The sequence below is a fragment of the Nymphaea colorata genome, chromosome 14 (assembly GCF_008831285.2).
Source record: "Nymphaea colorata isolate Beijing-Zhang1983 chromosome 14, ASM883128v2, whole genome shotgun sequence".
NCBI lineage: Eukaryota > Viridiplantae > Streptophyta > Magnoliopsida > Nymphaeales > Nymphaeaceae > Nymphaea > Nymphaea colorata.
In genome coordinates this window covers 995402-1014442 of record NC_045151.1, presented here as the reverse complement: position 1 = coordinate 1014442, position 19041 = coordinate 995402, and the positions used below count along the sequence as shown (strand labels likewise).

Genomic DNA, 19041 nt, shown 5'->3' with positions numbered 1-19041 from the left:
AAGACGTCCGATATGGTCTCCGCGAAGGTTTTCTAGCCGAGAATGGTGTCAACGGAAGGGCTAATGGCAATTCCAAACTGGGTGCCGACTCGATTAGATGGAGAACTGTTTCTGGCCTTGGGAAGGAGCCATTGGCAATGTTGCAGCCCTGCAGGCAGCCGTCAGTAACTCAGTTCGGGGACCCATCGTTAATCGACAAGCGCAACTAACTGCATGGACATTGGTTCACATCCCTGCAAGGTGCGAAAAGCGTGGATGGAATTTCCGGTGGGATGACTTCGTTCTTCCGGTTGGTGAAAGGGTGCCGGCAAAAAGGAATGCTGTCTGATGTCCATATGAGCACGCGCAGGAATGGCCTGCAGGGTCGGTGATAAATGATCGCTTCAATTGAAGGTGGTTTGAGTGCTTTTTTTGGTAATTGTTGTCTTTTTGGTAATTTAATGTCGTTTTCCCTCATTTACAAGGTCTAACCTATATTCGTCAACTGTTTCAACAAGTTCGACCAAAATTTAAGTTGTGTGGAACCTAAAGGCAACAGATTAGAGAAGTGGTTTGGAAGATGATTTTGACAGAAGATCTAAGTATGCATGCTACGTTTCATTTAGGGTCGTAAGACCGGTTGTTTGTATCAAATACCAGCATATTTCCAAATATTCCAACATACCAAGAGAAAAGGCCTCAATGAGCACCTATGCTTCCTCTAGATATGATTGTAGACAAAAAAAACACGATAATGAATTGCAAGCAAGAAGAAGGAAGAGATAAGATAGATGGGAAAAGATTTAGCAATTAAGCTTCTCCAAGAAATAACAGACAACTAAGCTTCTCCGAAATGTAAGAAAAAAGTATACGTAGACTCCATTGATTTACAATATCTTCACAACTAAGCTTCGCGATGTCTTCATGTAGAGGAGAAGAGGGGGTCCATTGCTGATGGGTGATGACAGGTTGGTGATTTCGATGGCCACAAGAGAGAGAGATAGAAAGTTACACATACGTGGGCAGCTGTTTTTATGAAATCTACGTGACATGAGTCATGAATAGTGCTAATAATTCCTTTGGAAGAGACATGAATAGTGCTAATAATTCCTTCTTGAACTAAATCCCGAACATAGTGGCAATCCACTTCAATATGTTTTGTAAATCCCGAACATAGTAAAAAGACATACACGTAATTAACAATTTACCAGGCAACTCCCTCTATCTTTTCTTTCTGCTATGAAAGATAAATCCTCAAGAAGAATATTAGTTTCCAACACCAGACTATTAAAACGTGGGCAGCTGATTTTATGAGTCCAAAATTCAAATACCAAAACCAGCGACCTGAAGCCCTTCAAATACAGGCACTTCCTTATTATAGTGAACCAGTGGCTATACAACAGTAATATTGCAACCAAACTATCTTGGGAAACACAAAACAACCAATTCATAGATCTGGTCAATGAACCATACCGCAAAAGCTGGAGAAACTTGCTCCAAATGTTTTGCAATACTTGTAACAACATTTGCCATACTGTCCATGAGATCCGAGAAGGACAATCCCTAGATGTTTTCCATAAAAAACCCACCATAGCTTAGACAATGTGAAATCTTAACAAAAATAGCAGTAATTCATCAATATTAAGACACTTGATGTAACGCTAGACTCTTTTTGCAGGTGGGCTGCCGGACCCGCCACCCGCGTGTGATTTCGACACGAGGGAGTTCTTCTCCCTCGTCTCTCTCTTCGTTCCTTGCTCTGTGGCATGGCAAGGAGAAACAGAAGGCGCGATGAACAACCGACGACGGAGGTTGTGGCTATGGCGACCTCTGGGCTGGCGGAGGAAGGGCGACGGCGGCGGCGGTGCTCCGGTAAACCCTCCCTACCTCTCTCTCTCTCTACCTCTTTCTTCTTCTTTCCCCTTCTTCCTTCTTCTCCTCCTCCCCTCGCATGCCCACTCTCCCGTGCTATGCCCCTCTCTCCGCCTCTCCCACACTGTCTCGCCCTCTCTGTCTATGCACCTCACTCTCTTCTTCCCCTTCCCGCCAGGTCTCACCCGCACGGTCCTTCTCCTTTGCTGCCCTCTCCTGTCTCTCCCCTTTTGTCCAACCCTTCTCTCTCAGTCTCTCCTCTCTATCAGCGCCCTCTCTCACTTGTTTTCAGTCTCCCACACCACTACCGTGGGCTTCTTCTAATGACAGACCCCTCTCTTAAACCACCTTTTCGTTGATTTTGACTTTTGGTAGTTGTTGGATTGGATTTGCAGCTAGGGGACGCATCTTTCCCCTCATACCAGCGACTAGAATGCGTTGGTGGTGGCGGCGTTGAAGGATTTTGGCTGCTTGAGGATCACTTGAGCTCGTGAGGTGGCTGCCGAGAGGATTGCAGCAGTTTAGACTCTACATTTTGGGTGAGCGAGGCTTAATGGAACCTAAATTGTCGAATATTTATTGTTGGAGCATGTATAATTATTGTTTGAGCATGCTAAAATGTAGAATTGATGATTTGGGATGCATGTTAGCGACTTTGCTTTTTGGCTAAAGTTTAGGATTATGTTGGAGAAGCGCCAATTCATGTCTATCATGATCTTTCAAGCTTAAAGTGTTGATTTTTCGAAGCTATTTGGGAACATGGTAGAGATTGCATTGTTGTGGTGAACGTTTAGAATCGTTTTAGCAAGCTTGAGAGATATGTTGCTATTGATATGCATATATGTTGTATGTTGAGAATCTTATGGTGGGGAAGACGCCTCAACTAAAGTAAACAAGTGAGAATCGTACATGTGATAAGTCGAATACAAGTTTTGAGTTCTAATCGTTGGTGGCAACCTTGAGGGTTGGGAAGAGACCCTTTTTGGAGGGCTTCGTGGGTCGACACCGATTTGAGGCGAAGACATGCCTCGATGATGGTATTTTCAGATTTGTATCGATTGTAAAACGATGCGAATAGAGAACTTATCGTCTGACTGTGGTTGCAGGTACACTAGGCACGTCAAGTAGACCTTGAGCAACGCGAGTTGTAGTTTTGAAGTGTTTTGTAGACGCGCGACAGGTATGGCGGCATTCCAGGCAAATCCCTGTCTGGGGCTAATTTGTGAATGTGTGTTCCAGGATTGTTGGATCCTCGGATCCTCGGATTGTGGTGTGATTGAATGATTGTAATGTGATTGAATGAATGTATGCATAAGATTGAATGTATGTGATTAGTTTTGTTTTTGTTAAATGACTACGCAATTGCATGTGCATGTTAGAATTGATAACTGTTTAGGACAAATGAGGTGAGGTATCGAGTCGAGTATCTCCTCGACCCCAATTATGCATTAGAAAGCATCATAGAATGATAATTGTTTAGGATAGATACGAGCCAATCACGGATCAAGACTACTCTCTGTGGTTTGGTTAAGTTTTGAAAGATGTGACTGATGTGTGTGATTGTGAATGATTTGTCACGTGACAAGTTTTGTTTTGGAAAGCTATTAGAAGCTTGTTTTGAAAATTATAACGCATTTGTATGTGCATGCTAGAATTGATAACTGCTTAGGACAGATGAGGTGAGGTATCGAGTCGAGTGTCTCCTCGACCCCGATTGTGCATTAGAGAGCATCATAGAATGATACTTGCATAAGACAACTACGAGTCATCACAGATCGAGGCTACTCTTCGAGATTTGACCAAGTTTTGAAAGATCTGATTGATGTGTTTGATAAGATGTGAATTTTCATGGATGTGAATGTTGTGATTTGTTGCATATGTATTGCCGTGGGCAATAATGCAATTGATTGATATTGGAGGGTAATTGTACCCGTATTGTATGATAGGTAGCTATGACTATTAATGTTATGTGTAGACATCGTGTGGAGGCAATTGAAGGTGTGAGTGCACTCGTGAAGTGAACCAACCTCATGAGCTAGCCAGGCATTCTGTGAATGTGCAATTATAATGATAATAATAAAAAAATAAGAGATAAGAGGCCAGTGGGTTGTGACAATGTGTTTGGGAGACGTCCCGCTTTCGCCACTGGTCTCGCCTGTTTGGAGCGCAGGTGGTGCAAGGCCCCATGGTACTGTTGTCGGAGTGTTGGGCTCCCGCCTTCCCAACCTGGGTGTCCTAGGAAAGGCTGAGTATCTCTCCTTAGAATTCACACATCCATGGATGAGTGCTCTACCGCTGCAGCAGGTGAATGGATCCATACTATTCTGGGCCACCACGAGGGTTGTTTCTCGGCTGTAGGCCACCTGCGGTGTGCACGTGCCTGTGTTTGCACCCACAAGAACTGTCAATTCACTCAAATTAATGAAATGAAAAGTACATGAATGAAATGTATATGATTGATGTGCATGTGAATGATATGAATGAAATGATATGTTTATTCGTGCCTTGTATGTGAACTGAAAACATGTTACTGTGGCCATTGAGTGGCCTTTACATGTCGTGGTCTATGTTAGGGCTTTCTTGGTAAATGATGTGGCTATGCCCTGACACGACATGATGATAGACTGTTTTTATGATTGTTCTCATATTTGAGCCCTACCTAAGAGGGTTTGGAATTTTCCAGACTTGTTGCCATACTGTGAAGATTAAGCCTTCTGTTGTTTCGTTTTTCAGGTTTTGCTGGACCAGGGGCAGCAGGTTGAGCAGATGGCTTCACTCACGTCCTACTGGGGAGGCTTTGAGTCTTTTGTAGTGCCGGCGCGGTCTTATTTTGATTGTATTGATGTCTTGTGTTAGACATCAATTATATGGTTTAGGACATTTTTATCATATACCTAGATGTGATTTTGTATGAATCAAAATTATTATACAAATGAAAGTTCGCCCCATTGTTTTGAATGACATAGCTCCTCCTTTTTGAATTGTTGTGTCGTCGCACCTTAATGTTTTATGTTTAGAAAAAAAAAATTATGTTTGAGGGTCAAAAAGGTTAGGGTGTGACAGTTTTAGTATCATAGCTGTGGCAAACCCCACTATGAATGTGAGTTAAAGCCTATCTGTGAAGTCGTGTTGCCCAGGTACGCGTTTACTTGATTGAACTTTTATTGTAGTTTTGATCTTTCAGTAAATATATGTACAGAAGATGATTGTTGTTTTAAGTGATTGATGTTTTGAAACATTGTGCTGATGCACGTTTGTGATTTGATTTAAAGGATTGGTCATAGACCTTGTTTGAGATTGAGGGTTCTTGTGTGTACTGTTGGAGTACCAATGTAGGGGTAAGAAGTGAGTTGGGCTGGCTACAGAGGCACAAGGAGAGCCAAGTTCGGCACATTCAGATGGGCATACCCATTGGATGATAGCACGTCAGGGCAACAGTACGCCCAGACTAGTGTGGGTACCCAAACCTTATCAAGGTAGACTCCACCTGTGGATGTACAGACTGTACTGCTGACCATCTCCTACTGAAGACACCACCTAAGGAGAAAGCAACAGCGGTGTCATTCAACCAGTTTATGTCGATGCAGTTGCCTGTCTTTACTGGAGATGGCAGTCCAGACAAGACAGAGGAATGGATTGAAGAGGGTGAACGCATCTTTGAGCTCCTTAAGATGCTAGAATGTAACAAAGTTAACTATAGTTCGTATTTGTTGAAAGATGATGTCAAACAGTGGACGTGGAGACCCACTCATTTCACTTATCTGCACAGTTGGTAATTCATAAGTTTTAGTGAGTTTGATGTGGTTTTAGGCATGGATTGGTTATATGAGCATTATGTCAATATAGATTGTAGGAAGAAGCAGATACAGTTGTTGACTAATGAGATGCAACCTGTGGAATTTCATGCTCGTAAAGCTAGTCGAACTGATAAGATAATGGTGTCTGCGCTAAACGTTTGATAGATAATGGAAGTGTGGCTTTCTTGGTCAATGTGTTGACCAATGAGACTGAACCGGTGAGGTTACAGGATGTTGTCATTATGAGTGAGTACCCCGATGTGTTTCCTGAGGAACTGTCAAGTTTGCCTCCAACACGAAAAGTGGAATTCAAGATAGAGTTGTCACCAGGGACAACTCCTATTTCTAGGGCACCCTACCGTATGACACTGACAGAGTTAGAAGAATTGAATAAGTAATTGCAGGAGCTCCTAGATAAGGGTTTCATTCGACCTAGTGTGTCACCGTGGGGAGCACCAGTATTGTTTGTTAACAAGAAAGATAGGATGATGCGTTTGTGTATAGATTACCGCATGTTGAATCAAGTCACCATCAAGAATTGAAGACTTGCTTGATCAACTTAAGAATGCAAAGGTATTCTCCAAGATCGATCTGAGGACATGGTATCATCAACTCTTGATACAGGAGGAAGATGTTACTATGATTGCTTTTCGAACTAGATATGGGCACTATGAATTCAAGGTCATCATGCCTTTTGGTTTGATGAATGCTCCCGCGATGTTTATGGACCTCATGAGTCAGGTTTTCCAAGACTACTTTGATCGATTTGTTATTGTTTTTGTTGATGATATTCTGGTATACTCAAATAGTGAGGCAGAACACAGAGATCACTTGAGGAGTGTGTTGAGTATTTTGCGCAAGCATAAGTTATATGCTAAATACTCGAAATGTGAATTTTGGCTAGAGAAGGTGAACTTCCTTGGTCATGTAATCTCGAATTATGGAATTTTTGTCGTTCCGGTCAAGGTGTCGGCTGTACAGAACTGGAGGACGCCTTGCAGTGTAACTGAGGTTAGAAGCTTTTTGGGATTGGCAACTTTTCAAAAATAACTACACCCATGACTAAGCTATTAAGAAAAAGAGTGATGTTTGTTTGGAATGAAGAGTGTGAGAAGAGTTTTCAAACTCTGAATGACAAGCTTACTACTGCCCCTATTCTGACGCTTCCATTAGGTCATTCTGGTTTCGTAGTGTACATAGATGCATCGGGAATCAGTTATGGTTTTGTATTGATGCAACATGGTCGTGTAGTGGCTTATGCCTCAAGACAGTTGAAGGTACATGAGCAACACTATCCCACTCATGATTTGAAGTTGAGAGCGGTTGTGTTCGCATTGAAGATGTGGAGACACTATCTCTATGGTGTAATTTTTGAGGTATTTACAGACCACAAGTCGTTGAAGTACATGTTCTCTCAAAAGGATGCCAACTTGAGGCAAAGAAGATGGATTGAATACTTAAAGGATTATGATTTCACAATATCATATCATCTAGGCAAGGCGAATGTGGTTGCTGATGCTTTGAGCAGACATGCTAAGGTAACAATGTGCAGTATGTTAACTCATTCTTGGACATTGTTGTAAGATGTGATAGCTTGGCAGTCTCACTTTTGTGACGAGAACAAAACAACGATGACTGCCGTGATACGACATCCTTTGATGGAAGAGCTTGTATTGAAGCAAAAGGAAGATCTAGATTTTGTTATGAACATGGAAGAAAGCAAAAAGGCAAATTCTTTTTGGTATCAAGATGAAGATAGTTCATTGCGATTTCGACACAGATTGTGGGTCCCTATAGATGAAGGGGTGAAGCGACAGTTACTTCATGAATCTCACAAATCTAAGTTTTCTGTATACCCTGGCAGTACAAAGATGTTTTAGGATATGAGAAGAAATTTTTGGTGGCCTGGAATGAAGCGTGAAATTGCAGAATATGTAGCAAAGTATTTAATTTGCCAACGGGTCAAAGCAGAGCATCAACGGCGAGGAAGCTTGTTGCAAAGAATTGATATCCCAGTGTGAAAATAAGAAGACATTACGATGGATTAAATTTTTTTTTCAAACATAAAATTTCACTTGTTTAGGTGGAATTTTATTCACAATGCTAAAGTACTAAAGCCTATTAAAAAGTTCGGACACATTTATTCCACGTTTGTTTCTTATGAAACTTTTCATAAAATTTGAACGAAGGTTCCTTTTCTACTAAAGAATACCAGGTGTTCAAAAGTAGCCTAAAAGTAAATGGATTTGTCGTAAGATAGACTGCATCAATGCAATTGATGCGTTAATCAACCGATCGATTTGAATCCGCTACATGAGTTTGTACTTGCTACAACCTAAAAGCGAAGCAAGAAAAAGCCAATGCTAAAGTCTTAAACATCAAAGAAAGGAAAACGTACCAGTGTTTTTACAGGAAAAACCAGTAAAGTCATAACAAAGAAAAAAAAAGAAAGAAAACGTGGAACTTTCCCAGCCAAGCAGGTGAAACAAAGGGAACCTAAGAATGGCGAATGGGCTTTCCTAAGAAAGTGAGATTTTCCGAAGAACATAACCCAGATGAGTTGTTGAATCAAATCTTTCACCTGATAATCCAGTCTTATAGCTGATCTGAGTCTAAGTCACAAGTTTACCAACTTTGGCGTTTTCTTTTATAGCCATGGCAAATTAAGCTCAATTATACACAAGACATTATACTCGATTTTTCGTGGCCAAGTCTTTTATTAGAAGGAGACATGGTTGCACGCACAAGTTGATTGGATTCAGGAAAATATTCAAGTTTCAAATTGTAGCTATACCAAATCTAACGTTTGGCACCACCATTGGTGTTGCCAAAGTCATTAATATCACTTGCCTTGAGTTTGGTAGGTTGTCTATACTTCATATGCAGTCTAAACCAGTTTATATTGATAATTCGTCCGATCCTTCTAATACATAAACCATCGGAGTGCATGTAAGCTTAAAATATACCCTGTTCTAGAAGCAATCTAAGATCATAAACCAGCATTCCGGACCAAGAGTCCATGATTGTCAAAGCAATATCAAGACAGTGGCATCTCTTTTTGCAGACCTTTATCATTTCCTTTCCAAGGAAATGACTACCGAGGAAAAAGTCCCCTTGCCAGCCAACTGCTGGATTGGCAATCCAAATATAAAGCATAATGCTGAATTCTCTGGTCCTACAGACATGTTCATCTCATAGCGTCTGCTCAAATTCCTTCGGTTAGTGTGAAGACCTTGTCAATCAGATTTGAAGGCAACTGAGACATTGAAGCTTCGATCTCCTGCAGAAACATAGAGAAACATAGTAGTTTAATTTTGAGGATATACCCCAGATTCAGTAGGAACCCCTACTTGGGGTTGTTTTCTGTCAAAACCAAGAAAAAGCAACTCAAACCAAAGATAAGTCAGACGACATGCAGAATCAAAGGTCCATACTACAAAAATCTTAAGCTGTAGATGGACCTTCTACTGCAACTAACTTTAAACGAACACAAACAAACTCACATTTTTTGTGTAACGAGCAGAAAAATGGATAAGAAGAATTGCTTTATTGTGGAACCTCTCTGCATAGCCGACAATCTGCAGACAAGGAGAATTTGGCAAAAATATACATAAATTATGATGCAGATATGCAAAACAAACTTTTTCTTGAAATCCATAAATCCTTATTTGGCATATACATAGGTATTACCTCAGAGAGATGAGTGTGACCGTAATCCCTAGCATGCTGTACTGCTATCCCATTATCTAGGAATGTGCTCTGGGCAAGCAAAAAAAAAAAAAGGGTGAAATTGAATAGATGTCGAGTAGCAAGCTAACCGAAAAAGGCAAAGCGGGCTCAGAATACATGCACGTATGAACTACAGGTCTGCCGTAGTTGATGTTCTATGTGGAGCTAAGCATAATTCTTTTAGGTTATGTCGAGTGTCGCTAGATGCTGCCAGCTCAGTTAAGCAAAAGCCTATTTAATTTTTTTTTTATATTAATATATCAAATGATAATGAGATAGAAAAAAAGAGTCATTTTGAATTACTGTATTAGACTAGCACAAATTTCTATATAATTACAACAGAAGGGCAAGAATGCCAAAAATAGTCACTTTCTAAATCATGGTACAATAAGTTAATGCTTAAAGATAGTCAGTGGCAATGGTAAAAATCTGTACATTGTCAACAGTCAAGATAGAATGAGGCCTGCTGTTAATCTTCAATTGGCATGTATAATTTCGTGAGTAGATGAATGTACCCTAAGAAAACAGCTTTCAGGGCAAACAAATAGCCTTCTATACTGCACACGGGAGCCAAGGATTTCAATACTGCACGGGAGGCAAGGATTTCCCTTGAGCTGACAGAAAAGTTATTGAGTCCTTTGTTCACTTGGGTGGTACTTGGTAGTTTGTGGTACAAAAGGCTATGAATTACACATAATATCGAAGTAAAACACCTTTTCAGACTCAACGAAGACATCTAACAAAGCTTGTCCAGTTGGTCAAACATGAATTTTGTCAGTTTTAGCCCCAAACACTTCTCATTTTCTTAACAGAATTCTGTAACATTTTAATGGTCAAGCCCATCCATGTCAGCAATCAACATTTGACAAACAAAAAAGATAAAAAGCAAATCAAAATTAACTCCATACGTAAAGATCAAACATAGATCCATACAAGTTTTAGTCAAGCTTTCTCTAACTAAGACCAAAGCCAAGGCCAGGGCCGAGACCCAAGACCAAAGCATAGGCATATGCCATGGTAAAATGCAAGTGCATTTGACGAGTCAGTCAAGGATCTCTCTCTCTAAACAAGAATGACATATATGAACCCCATCTTTTTTATGGAATTTCTTGCATGACAAGTCTATGAAGGAACATGCTTTAAAGTCTAAACATAAGTGGCCGTAGGTGAGAAATCTGGAGAAACCTGGAGGATTTACACGCACAAACACATTTATATACATAAGAACTATTGGATTTAAAATAACAAACTTTTTTCACTAAAAATATCATGATGGTTTAAGATTTAAAGTTTAAACTGATCCTTTTTCAATTTTTCTTAATTTGCATAATATCTGATGTTTCTTCTTTTTTTCCTTATCATTAAGAATCCTCCAAAGACTAGACCACTTAACAAGCCTGTCTCCCGAGATGTTAACCTTGGGTGAGCACCAACAAATTCGAGACTGATAAATTTAAAAGATGTTCAATTGATATAATTCATTACCTCCATAATAAGAACTTTTGCATGCAAAACATCACTATTGTCAGGGTCAACTATAAAATCAGCCATGGTGTCTCCCGTGAATGCAATTTCAGGTGATCTGACTGTGTTGGTAACCTGTCACATTATCTTCAAATAAGTACTGGCCAAATGAAATATGAGGGATTCCTTATTGTCTGCTAAGACAGACCTCCACACCTGACAATCTCAAGTTCTTAATTTCATTTCCAGAAAGTCCAACAAACTCCTGCTTTAATTTCTGCTTTACCGAATAAATTAGATAACCCTGCATCCAACATAGAATTACAAAAGTAAGTGTTAAGATATAGGCAGAAGATGCTACAAAAGAATCTGACTTACTTGACTTGGTACAACATGATATGTTCTGAAAGGTCTAACAATAAGGTCCCTTCGAAACTGAAACTCCTCTCCTGCAGTTGGACGTTGTTACTTGCAAGCAGCCATACACTTAGCCTGGAACATGACATCATATTGAACCACACGATTGAGAAGATATAGGAGCTTTACCAGCGTCTAGACCTATCAGTGTGTGTTTAAGCTCAGACTGATCCATTTCTCTGTGAACTACAAAAAGCTTCTCCACACTGTTCTTTATAGATCTGGGAACAAAAATAGTTGGAGGCTTCATGCTATATAGGCCCCGAGTTGCTACATACATTGGCAATCCTCCCTAGATAAAAAAAAAAATGTTACAAAAACCAAAAGCACTAATACTTATAATTCATCATCCACCATGAAACACAAAGGCAGGTACCATCTCAAAGTATGTCCACTAAAAAAGGTTCGACTGGCCCAGTAGGATATATAATTATTCATGCCAAAAGATAACATAAAAAGGAGAGAAAGATATTGCTAGTGGTAAACCACAATTGGGAAAATGAAAAGTGGAGAAAGATTAGCATCCTGGAAAACTTCTCTCGTGTCTAAAACGTCACACAGTCAGTGGACAGATGAAACACGATAATCACAGTGTTGAGATATAACAGGTTCTGTAGGAATCAGATGCTAAAGAGGGTTGAAATGCATAAATAGTAACACCATTTTTACTGTTGACAATTCATACCAATACCTATAATCATCTTCCTGAAAATTTTTGGCAAATATATGCAGTTTTGGGAATGTGAGCATTACTTTCCACCAATATAATGTTTTTTCTTAATATGGTCGGATCTCAAAAGGATAATAACACCGACCTTTTTGACTTGATTCAGGAAAAGAAAAGTGTCCACATCCTCTTAAGGAAACTAGCAAGAATCAATGATATATATATATATATATATATATATCGAGAGAGAGTGGGAGAGAGAGAGAGAAACTGAAATATGCCGGCTGCTGTATGTGGCTGGATGGTTTATTTTGTTTTCTGTCGCTAAAAGCTGTTGCAAAAGATACATTGGCAACAACACTTGTTTGGCTACAGTTTTTAGCAATGGAATGCATTTTTGCAACGGCTTTTAGTTTGAAAAAAAAAACATCCGTCTAATTACAGCAGCCGGTAGATCTCTCTCTCTCTCTCTCTCTCTCTATATATATATATATATATATATATATTTAAAATTAAATATTTATCCTATATTGAAATTTAAAAAAATGGTATTTCTGCACTTGTCAAAATTTTGACACTGTAATTCAGCTCATGTCATGAAAAATTCCAGGCTCCGCCATCTATACAAGGGTATCTAATCTCAATCTTTCGATCAGGTTGTGCCACTAAAAGCATTCAAGAGGAAAATTGGAGACGAATCCAATAGAATAAGATGGTTCTTTCACCGTGCTGATGTAAATTCTTGATACAGTCTACAGATTCTCTCTCTATGTGAATTGTTGGTTTGACTGACAGATAGCATGGGTGAACACTTGGAGCAAAATAAATTTTCGTTTGTATTATGGCTTCATTTCTTCCTTAGGTTTATGATTCATGCACCTATCCCAAATGAATCTTAGGCTTCCTTCTCCTTCAAGCATCTTCATTCATGAGTCATCCGATGATATATATTGAATATATTTAGATAAGTTGTACAGAAAAAAACGAGGTATCGACGGTGCGGCGACGAGGGATAGCAGAAGAAGCATGAGAAGGAGAAAAGAGGAGGGCATCTCACGATGTGGTCCATGTGGCCGTGGGAGATGAAGAGAAACTCCTGGCCGATGGCTCGCTGCGGACAGCGGCCAATGTCGAAGGCGATCTTGAGGGTTGGGAAGATGACGCACGTCTCCTGCCCTCCGATCGACAGCCCCTCCACCGGGTACCCTTCAATCTTCATCGCCCCTTTCTTCCTTCCTCCTCCTGCTTCCGACTCTCCACTTCCCGCCATCATCTATCCGCTTCTCCTTCCAAAACCTTGGGGTTCCCAGTTCCCTCCCTCTATCTGGCGATCTTCTCATAAGATGGGCGGCCAAAAACCTGTTCAACTTGGGACGTTTGTTTACCTCCAACATCCGGGACATCAGATCCGAAAACCTTTTCAACATGAGTGTGACCGTAATCCCTAGCATGCTGTACTGCTGTCCCATTATCTAGGAATGTTCTCTGGGCAAGCAAAAAAAAAAAAAAGGGTGAAATTGAATAGATGTCGAGTAGCAAGCTAACCGAAAAAGGCAAAGAGGGCTCAGAATACATGCACGTATGAACTTCAGGTCTGCCGTAGTTGATGTTCTATGTGGAGCTAAGCATAATTCTTTTAGGTTATGTCGAGTGTCGCTAGATGCTGCCAGCTCAGTTAAGCAAAAGCCTATTTAATTTTTTTTTATATTAATACATCAAATGATAATGAGATAGAAAAAAAGAGTCATTTTGAATTACTGTATTAGATTAGCACAATTTTCTATAGAATTACAACAGAAGGGCAAGAATGCCAAAAATAACCACTTTCTAAATCATGGTACAATATGACATGTAATTGATGATTCTTTTTGTATCCGTCTTAGTGTCACTTATCATACGATACAGGGTTGTATCGATACGTACCATCGCTTTTTAAATTATGATACGATACACCATCTCTATCACAAACAGGTAGTGTATCATATGTGTATCGCATGTTTCGTTTAATACACAACTTGTATCGCACGATACAGGCGATACACTCTGTACCACACGATACATGTCTATTTTGAAAAATATGGGGTTAAATTACCTTTTTCAAACTAATTTTTTAAACTTGTCTCCCTCTTCATTTTTGAACATATCTAATAGTTGAAGGAGGGAGAGATTGTGGCAATTTTCAAAAGGAATAATTAGTTTCACCATGAAATCGTCAATTTGAGGACAGATTTATGCATGGATGATTGATTCTTATTTAGATAAAAAGGGTTATGTCTTTTATGAAAGATGAAAATGAGAATGAGATGATAAAGATTATGAATGAAGTTGTTTTCCTTTGTTATTTGCATTAACATTGAACAATTTTGTCCTGTGATGTGATGTATAGTGTACGTAAAACTAGGTTTTTGATGTGTTATGGATCTTATGACTTACTTATGAGTTATTATGTAGATCATCTTATAAATTATGTTTCTTGATGTCTTAGTTCATGTTGTGTTACTATATGATATTATGACCACTTGCTAATGTTTGTGAAGTAACTTCATGGTTATAATAAGCGTGCCATTATGTATAACATGTTTTTTCATTTGAAAAAACATAATTTTTATTTTTCTTGATTTATCTGAACTTTCTCTATTTTTTTCCTTTTTTGAATTAAAAAAATAAATTTAAGGTACACATACAATACATTGCACTCACAAGAAGCTTGCAAGTCTACTTCTTTCTTTCTGCCTTTATGTGGTCATCCTGTCAAGATGCTCTTTTTCTTCAAGTCTTTGTAATTTAAATGAATGTTGCTATTCTCTTATTAAATTTCTCATATTTCACTATGAAATTGGAATGTAGACAACCTATGTAACATGGTTTTCAGGATTTTGCAAATGTTGGGGTGTGGTACTTGTGTCAATTTGTTGGAGGTGCAAAAGATGGGAAAATGGCAGAGTTTTTTAAAGGTAAGATATATAAGAAATACCTGAAATCAAACATCAGTCTTTCTTTGTTACATATGGTGCTTTCATCAAGTGCTTCTGACCATAAACAATCTGTATGCCGGTTTTGCTCGACAAATATGTGCGCTTGGTCAGATTCTGATATGCAGTTGGATTGAGGGGGAAGTGTAAGATCTTTTGGTGGGCCTGCATATGTCTATGAGGAATTTCGGACATTATGGTTGTCTTAATGTAAATATCCGCTTAAGTGATTGCATTTCGGGATATTACGTCCTTTTAGATGGTATGAGGCAATTTTAAAATGTATAGATACTAGTATGGAATTACGGACTCTTTGATGGGTGGAATCTGTAATTGTCCTTATTATAAAATGGTAGTGGTCCCTGGGGTCGTGCAATGGTTGCCTGAAACATTGGTTTCTAGGGTTTTCCTCTTCCCCATCTGAGAGAGACCTCAAGCACGCCGCACGTACCCTGGAAGACCCTGCTGCGATCTTCCCGTGTATCAGATCAGATGGATTCAGGTACACTTCCACTTTAAGTTTAAGGTTTTGTTTAATTCAATGATTTAGCATGAGCATGATCCTGTTTTAAGGTATATACGTTTGGTTTTGTATATGCATGATGGGAGAAATCCCAACAGGAAGGTCTTCCTCTTGTCTTACCTTGACATCCGTCAGCATCCAACACTTTTGAAACACCAACAGTGAAAACTGAAACTCCTTGACATGCGATGTGGCACTTCATTTCTCCTAACATGCAAAATCGGAATTGGATGTCCAACACCTTGTGTCCTTGTATACAAAGCATCCAGAAAAGGAATTGGAGGGCAATTCTTGTCAATTGTCATAAAACCTCGCCCGATACTGCAATCTCATTGAAATTAGACATAAAAGAAGATTTTTTTAAAAATAAGAATCCTCTCTCTTTTATATATAAAGACGTGTGTGTGTGTGTATTAGTAATTATATGTTGCTTTTGGAATAGCTATATCCAAGCTGTGGTAACCATAGGTTGTATTATTGCACTCAGACTGATAGTCACTGGATCTTGGATCATGGATCCATTGTCCTGAACTGGGATTGGCTATAAATAAAGGGTTGGGGCTGCGATTAGGGGCATCACAATGGTTTGAGTTGTGTGTCCTTCTGGGAGGGATGCCCTAATCTGTGATTAGGGTTGTTAGCGTGTGAGTTTAGGGCTTTTCACATTGTTGAAGCTGAACCCAGGTAGTGGTGTTTACCACAAACTGTTTCCACATTCAGCATGACTTATCTGATGAAAGTGATGTACTAGACCTTTAGACATAAAAACATGAATTTTCAAGTCTTAAAAATTGGCACATGGGATTTTTCGTATGTTCTTTCTTCTTTCTACCATGGGATTCCATAGCCTCAAAAACTTTTCTCTGCACCTTTTATATTCTGAGACATCCTGTTCTTTATTCAAAGAAAGTAACTCCAAGGGCTATCCTTTGATTAGGCAGCAACTTGTAATTGTGAGGGGTTTCTCTGGACATGCATGGCAGGTTATTGCCAATCTTTTCCTTTGCTTCCCCTTCCACCTGGGTCAGTGACTTTTCATGTTTTGTAATTCCCTTTTCACGAAATAGTTCTTGACTCATCTGGACAACTAATGGAAGAGGGTTGGTGTGATCAATTTATCAAGCATGGAATCCTTTAAGAGATTTTTAAGTTCTAATCCATCCTTGTTGATAATGATCATGAGTCATGTTTTCAACTTTTAATCTCCAGAAGCTGCTCTCTCTCTCTCTCTCTCTCCATGATGCTGTGTGTGCGTGCATATATATAGTATGTCTTGATTGCGCTCTGTCAATGTTCAGGGGCGGCCAAAAACTTCCACGCGTCTCCAGGGATTCACAGATGGTGTGAGTGCTAAGGTTTGTCCACATCCACCTTTCTCTTATTTTACATCCAAATCAATGTGCACAATGTTTTGTATTCTATTCTTCTGTGTGAGCACTTTTTTTTTTCTTTTTCAGGGACTTCAATATACAGCTGATACCATAAAATCAGGGACAGATGAGAAGTCGAAAACAAATGCAATGCTTCAGAATGGCATTGATGAATCTGAAAATAACTTCAAAGGCTTGACAAGGTTTCAGTCTTGCACTTTCCTCACATCTTTTTTAATGTTATTGTCCACCAGATAGTTTGTCTAAAATGAGCATTTATCTAAGATAAGATTATGTAGCACTGTCTTATCCTTAGGCTGTAGCCCTGGCCCTGGGTTGGAGGTAAAAGTCGTATATGTGACTAGTAAGTGGTCTCTCTAGTTTGGAAGACTAAGCATAACCATGGTCTGATTTTCCTGTTGCAACTTGTTCCAAGTTGCGCCTTAAGGTAATATTATCAGACCTGAGACTCACTCTCAGAAAGATGCAAAAGGGTGTGGCATCAATTGTTCTCGCACATTGCACATTTTTGAAATGTCATTTCATTTTAAGCATGGGTTATCTACTGCTTTCATGTCCATGTATCATTATATGCCTGTACAGTTATGGTTGAAGGTGCGAAAAGTAATCAGTTAAATGCATGACGTGCTTCTCAGTTGATGGTTTTAAGGAGAAGAAAATGGTTTTCTAGTTGGTGGCAAGCATAGGAGGTTAGGGATTCCACAAAATGGTGTTGGAACTTGGAGGGCCAATAAGGACGGGCAGGGGTATAAGCAAGTCTCTCTCTCTCTCTCATTTGTTGTTTACTTATATTATCTTGTCTATTTCCGGGGACCTGTCATTTGTGAAGGCATTGATGTTGGTTTTGGAGCAGAACTGGAGCAGAACCTGTAAAAGGTTCAACGTTGAGTTTCTGAATGATCGTCAAGGAGCTTGAATCACACTGTGGGAGTTCAACCAAGAGCCTTGCTTCATTTAATTATTATTGTCTTCATTAAATGATGTAACCTGACAGCTTAATGTTCTTAAAGGAACTAACTGTTGCTGTTTTGCTTATGGATGGCTACTGAGACGGTCTTTAGTTTTCTGGTTTCCAAAACGGATGAAGATTACTTAAAAAATGTCTACGATGGAATTAGAAGCTTAAGAAACTGGGCAAAATATGCAATAACATCAAAGCCAATTTTAATAAAAGATTTTTGAGTGATAAAGGGTACCATACTATTCTTGCTTAAACAGCGTTTTGAGGATCTTTGCTTCTTACTGACCGTGGAATTCTGATTGTGGATGGTCAAGTTTCTGGTGTCAAGTTGCGATGAAGATGACCTGATGGTGCTTGGCGGTTAGGAACAGACTCTTAAGGTCTTCAAAGTGCATTAGACTCCTTTAGAAATTAATGGTTTTTTTGGAAATAAACGTCAAGGTTGATGGGTCTGCTATTATGGTAACTCCTTAGTTGATCATGCTTTTTCTTCTAACACAGCTAGTTGATAAGAGGGCTTATTTTATCAAAATCTGAAATGGATGATAGACTTCCTTTCTAGCTTAAACCTTTAATTTGTGGAGTCCCTATTTGTATCTCATATTCTTGCTAAATAGGGTCAACCTCCCAATGTAAAATTCAGAGAGTAGTTGGAAGCTCCACATTGAGTAAAAGCAAGTCCTCTTTGCCTTACAAGATGATAAGACTCTCAACGTTTCCCTTTCTTGATTGATGGAGTGAAACCCCAAAAGGAGGTTGATGTTGATTATTGAGTCTGTCAATTGGTGAAAGTTTCCCATTCTCCCATTTGAGCAAAAATGCTAAAGCCCTTTGAATCAGATCTGATTCAAATATAAATCAACTGTTAACGAAATCCTCATTCTTATTAGAATATCAAAGCTGTTTATTGCTAATGGACATTACTCTAAACTTGCCTATGAAAACCATGTCTAGCAGTATCATTCATATTCATAGATAATTGGTTTCAAAGACTTGGAGATATACCAAGTTGTAGTTAGGGATATGCTCGAGTCTCAAGCTGAGTACCCATGCAGTTTTTATGTAAAATTATATATCTTTAAATTTCATTGCATAGATGTAATCTACATGGTTTATAAGATATTTGGCTAAAAGCCACGGGGGGAAATGCTCCTTCACTTGGTATTGAAGAGTCGATGAACAAAAGAACAGGATCCCACATGGTATACGACTTCATGGAAACTTCAGAATCGGTGGTGAGTCTTGGTTCTTCGTCATTTTCATTTTTCC

At 39.2% G+C, this 19041-nt stretch overlaps 2 protein-coding genes across 8 annotated transcripts; one reads left to right on the top strand and one right to left on the bottom strand.

Annotated features, from left to right (window-relative positions):
• Window positions 1-8529: 8529 nt before the first annotated feature.
• Window positions 8530-13320, bottom strand: LOC116267808 (nuclear ribonuclease Z-like). The gene is made up of 8 exons (XM_031649722.2): window positions 12983-13320; window positions 11388-11550; window positions 11220-11290; window positions 11050-11145; window positions 10863-10976; window positions 9339-9407; window positions 9152-9226; window positions 8530-8928 (listed from the first exon to the last, which is right to left on the bottom strand). Exons 1-8 carry the CDS (start codon window positions 13196-13198, stop codon window positions 8854-8856), a joined length of 879 nt encoding a protein of 292 aa, XP_031505582.1. The 5' UTR covers window positions 13199-13320; the 3' UTR covers window positions 8530-8853.
• Window positions 13321-13503: 183 nt separating this feature from the next.
• LOC116267810 (uncharacterized) lies at window positions 13504-17851 on the top strand. Of its 7 annotated transcripts, none has more exons than XR_007572117.1 (4): window positions 13504-14879; window positions 15300-15399; window positions 16719-16775; window positions 16878-17851. XR_007572117.1 is itself a non-coding variant. In XM_031649725.2 (4 exons), exons 1-4 carry the CDS (start codon window positions 14787-14789, stop codon window positions 17448-17450), a joined length of 270 nt encoding a protein of 89 aa, XP_031505585.1. In that variant the 5' UTR covers window positions 13504-14786; the 3' UTR covers window positions 17451-17851. The 7 variants fall into 7 exon arrangements, 2 of the variants coding, with proteins under 2 accessions (XP_031505585.1, XP_031505584.1); XM_031649725.2 differs by lacking the exon at window positions 15300-15399 and having other exon boundaries at window positions 16878-16993; window positions 17447-17851; XM_031649724.2 differs by lacking the exon at window positions 15300-15399 and having other exon boundaries at window positions 16878-16993; window positions 17394-17851.
• The last annotated feature ends 1190 nt before the right edge of the window (window positions 17852-19041 follow it).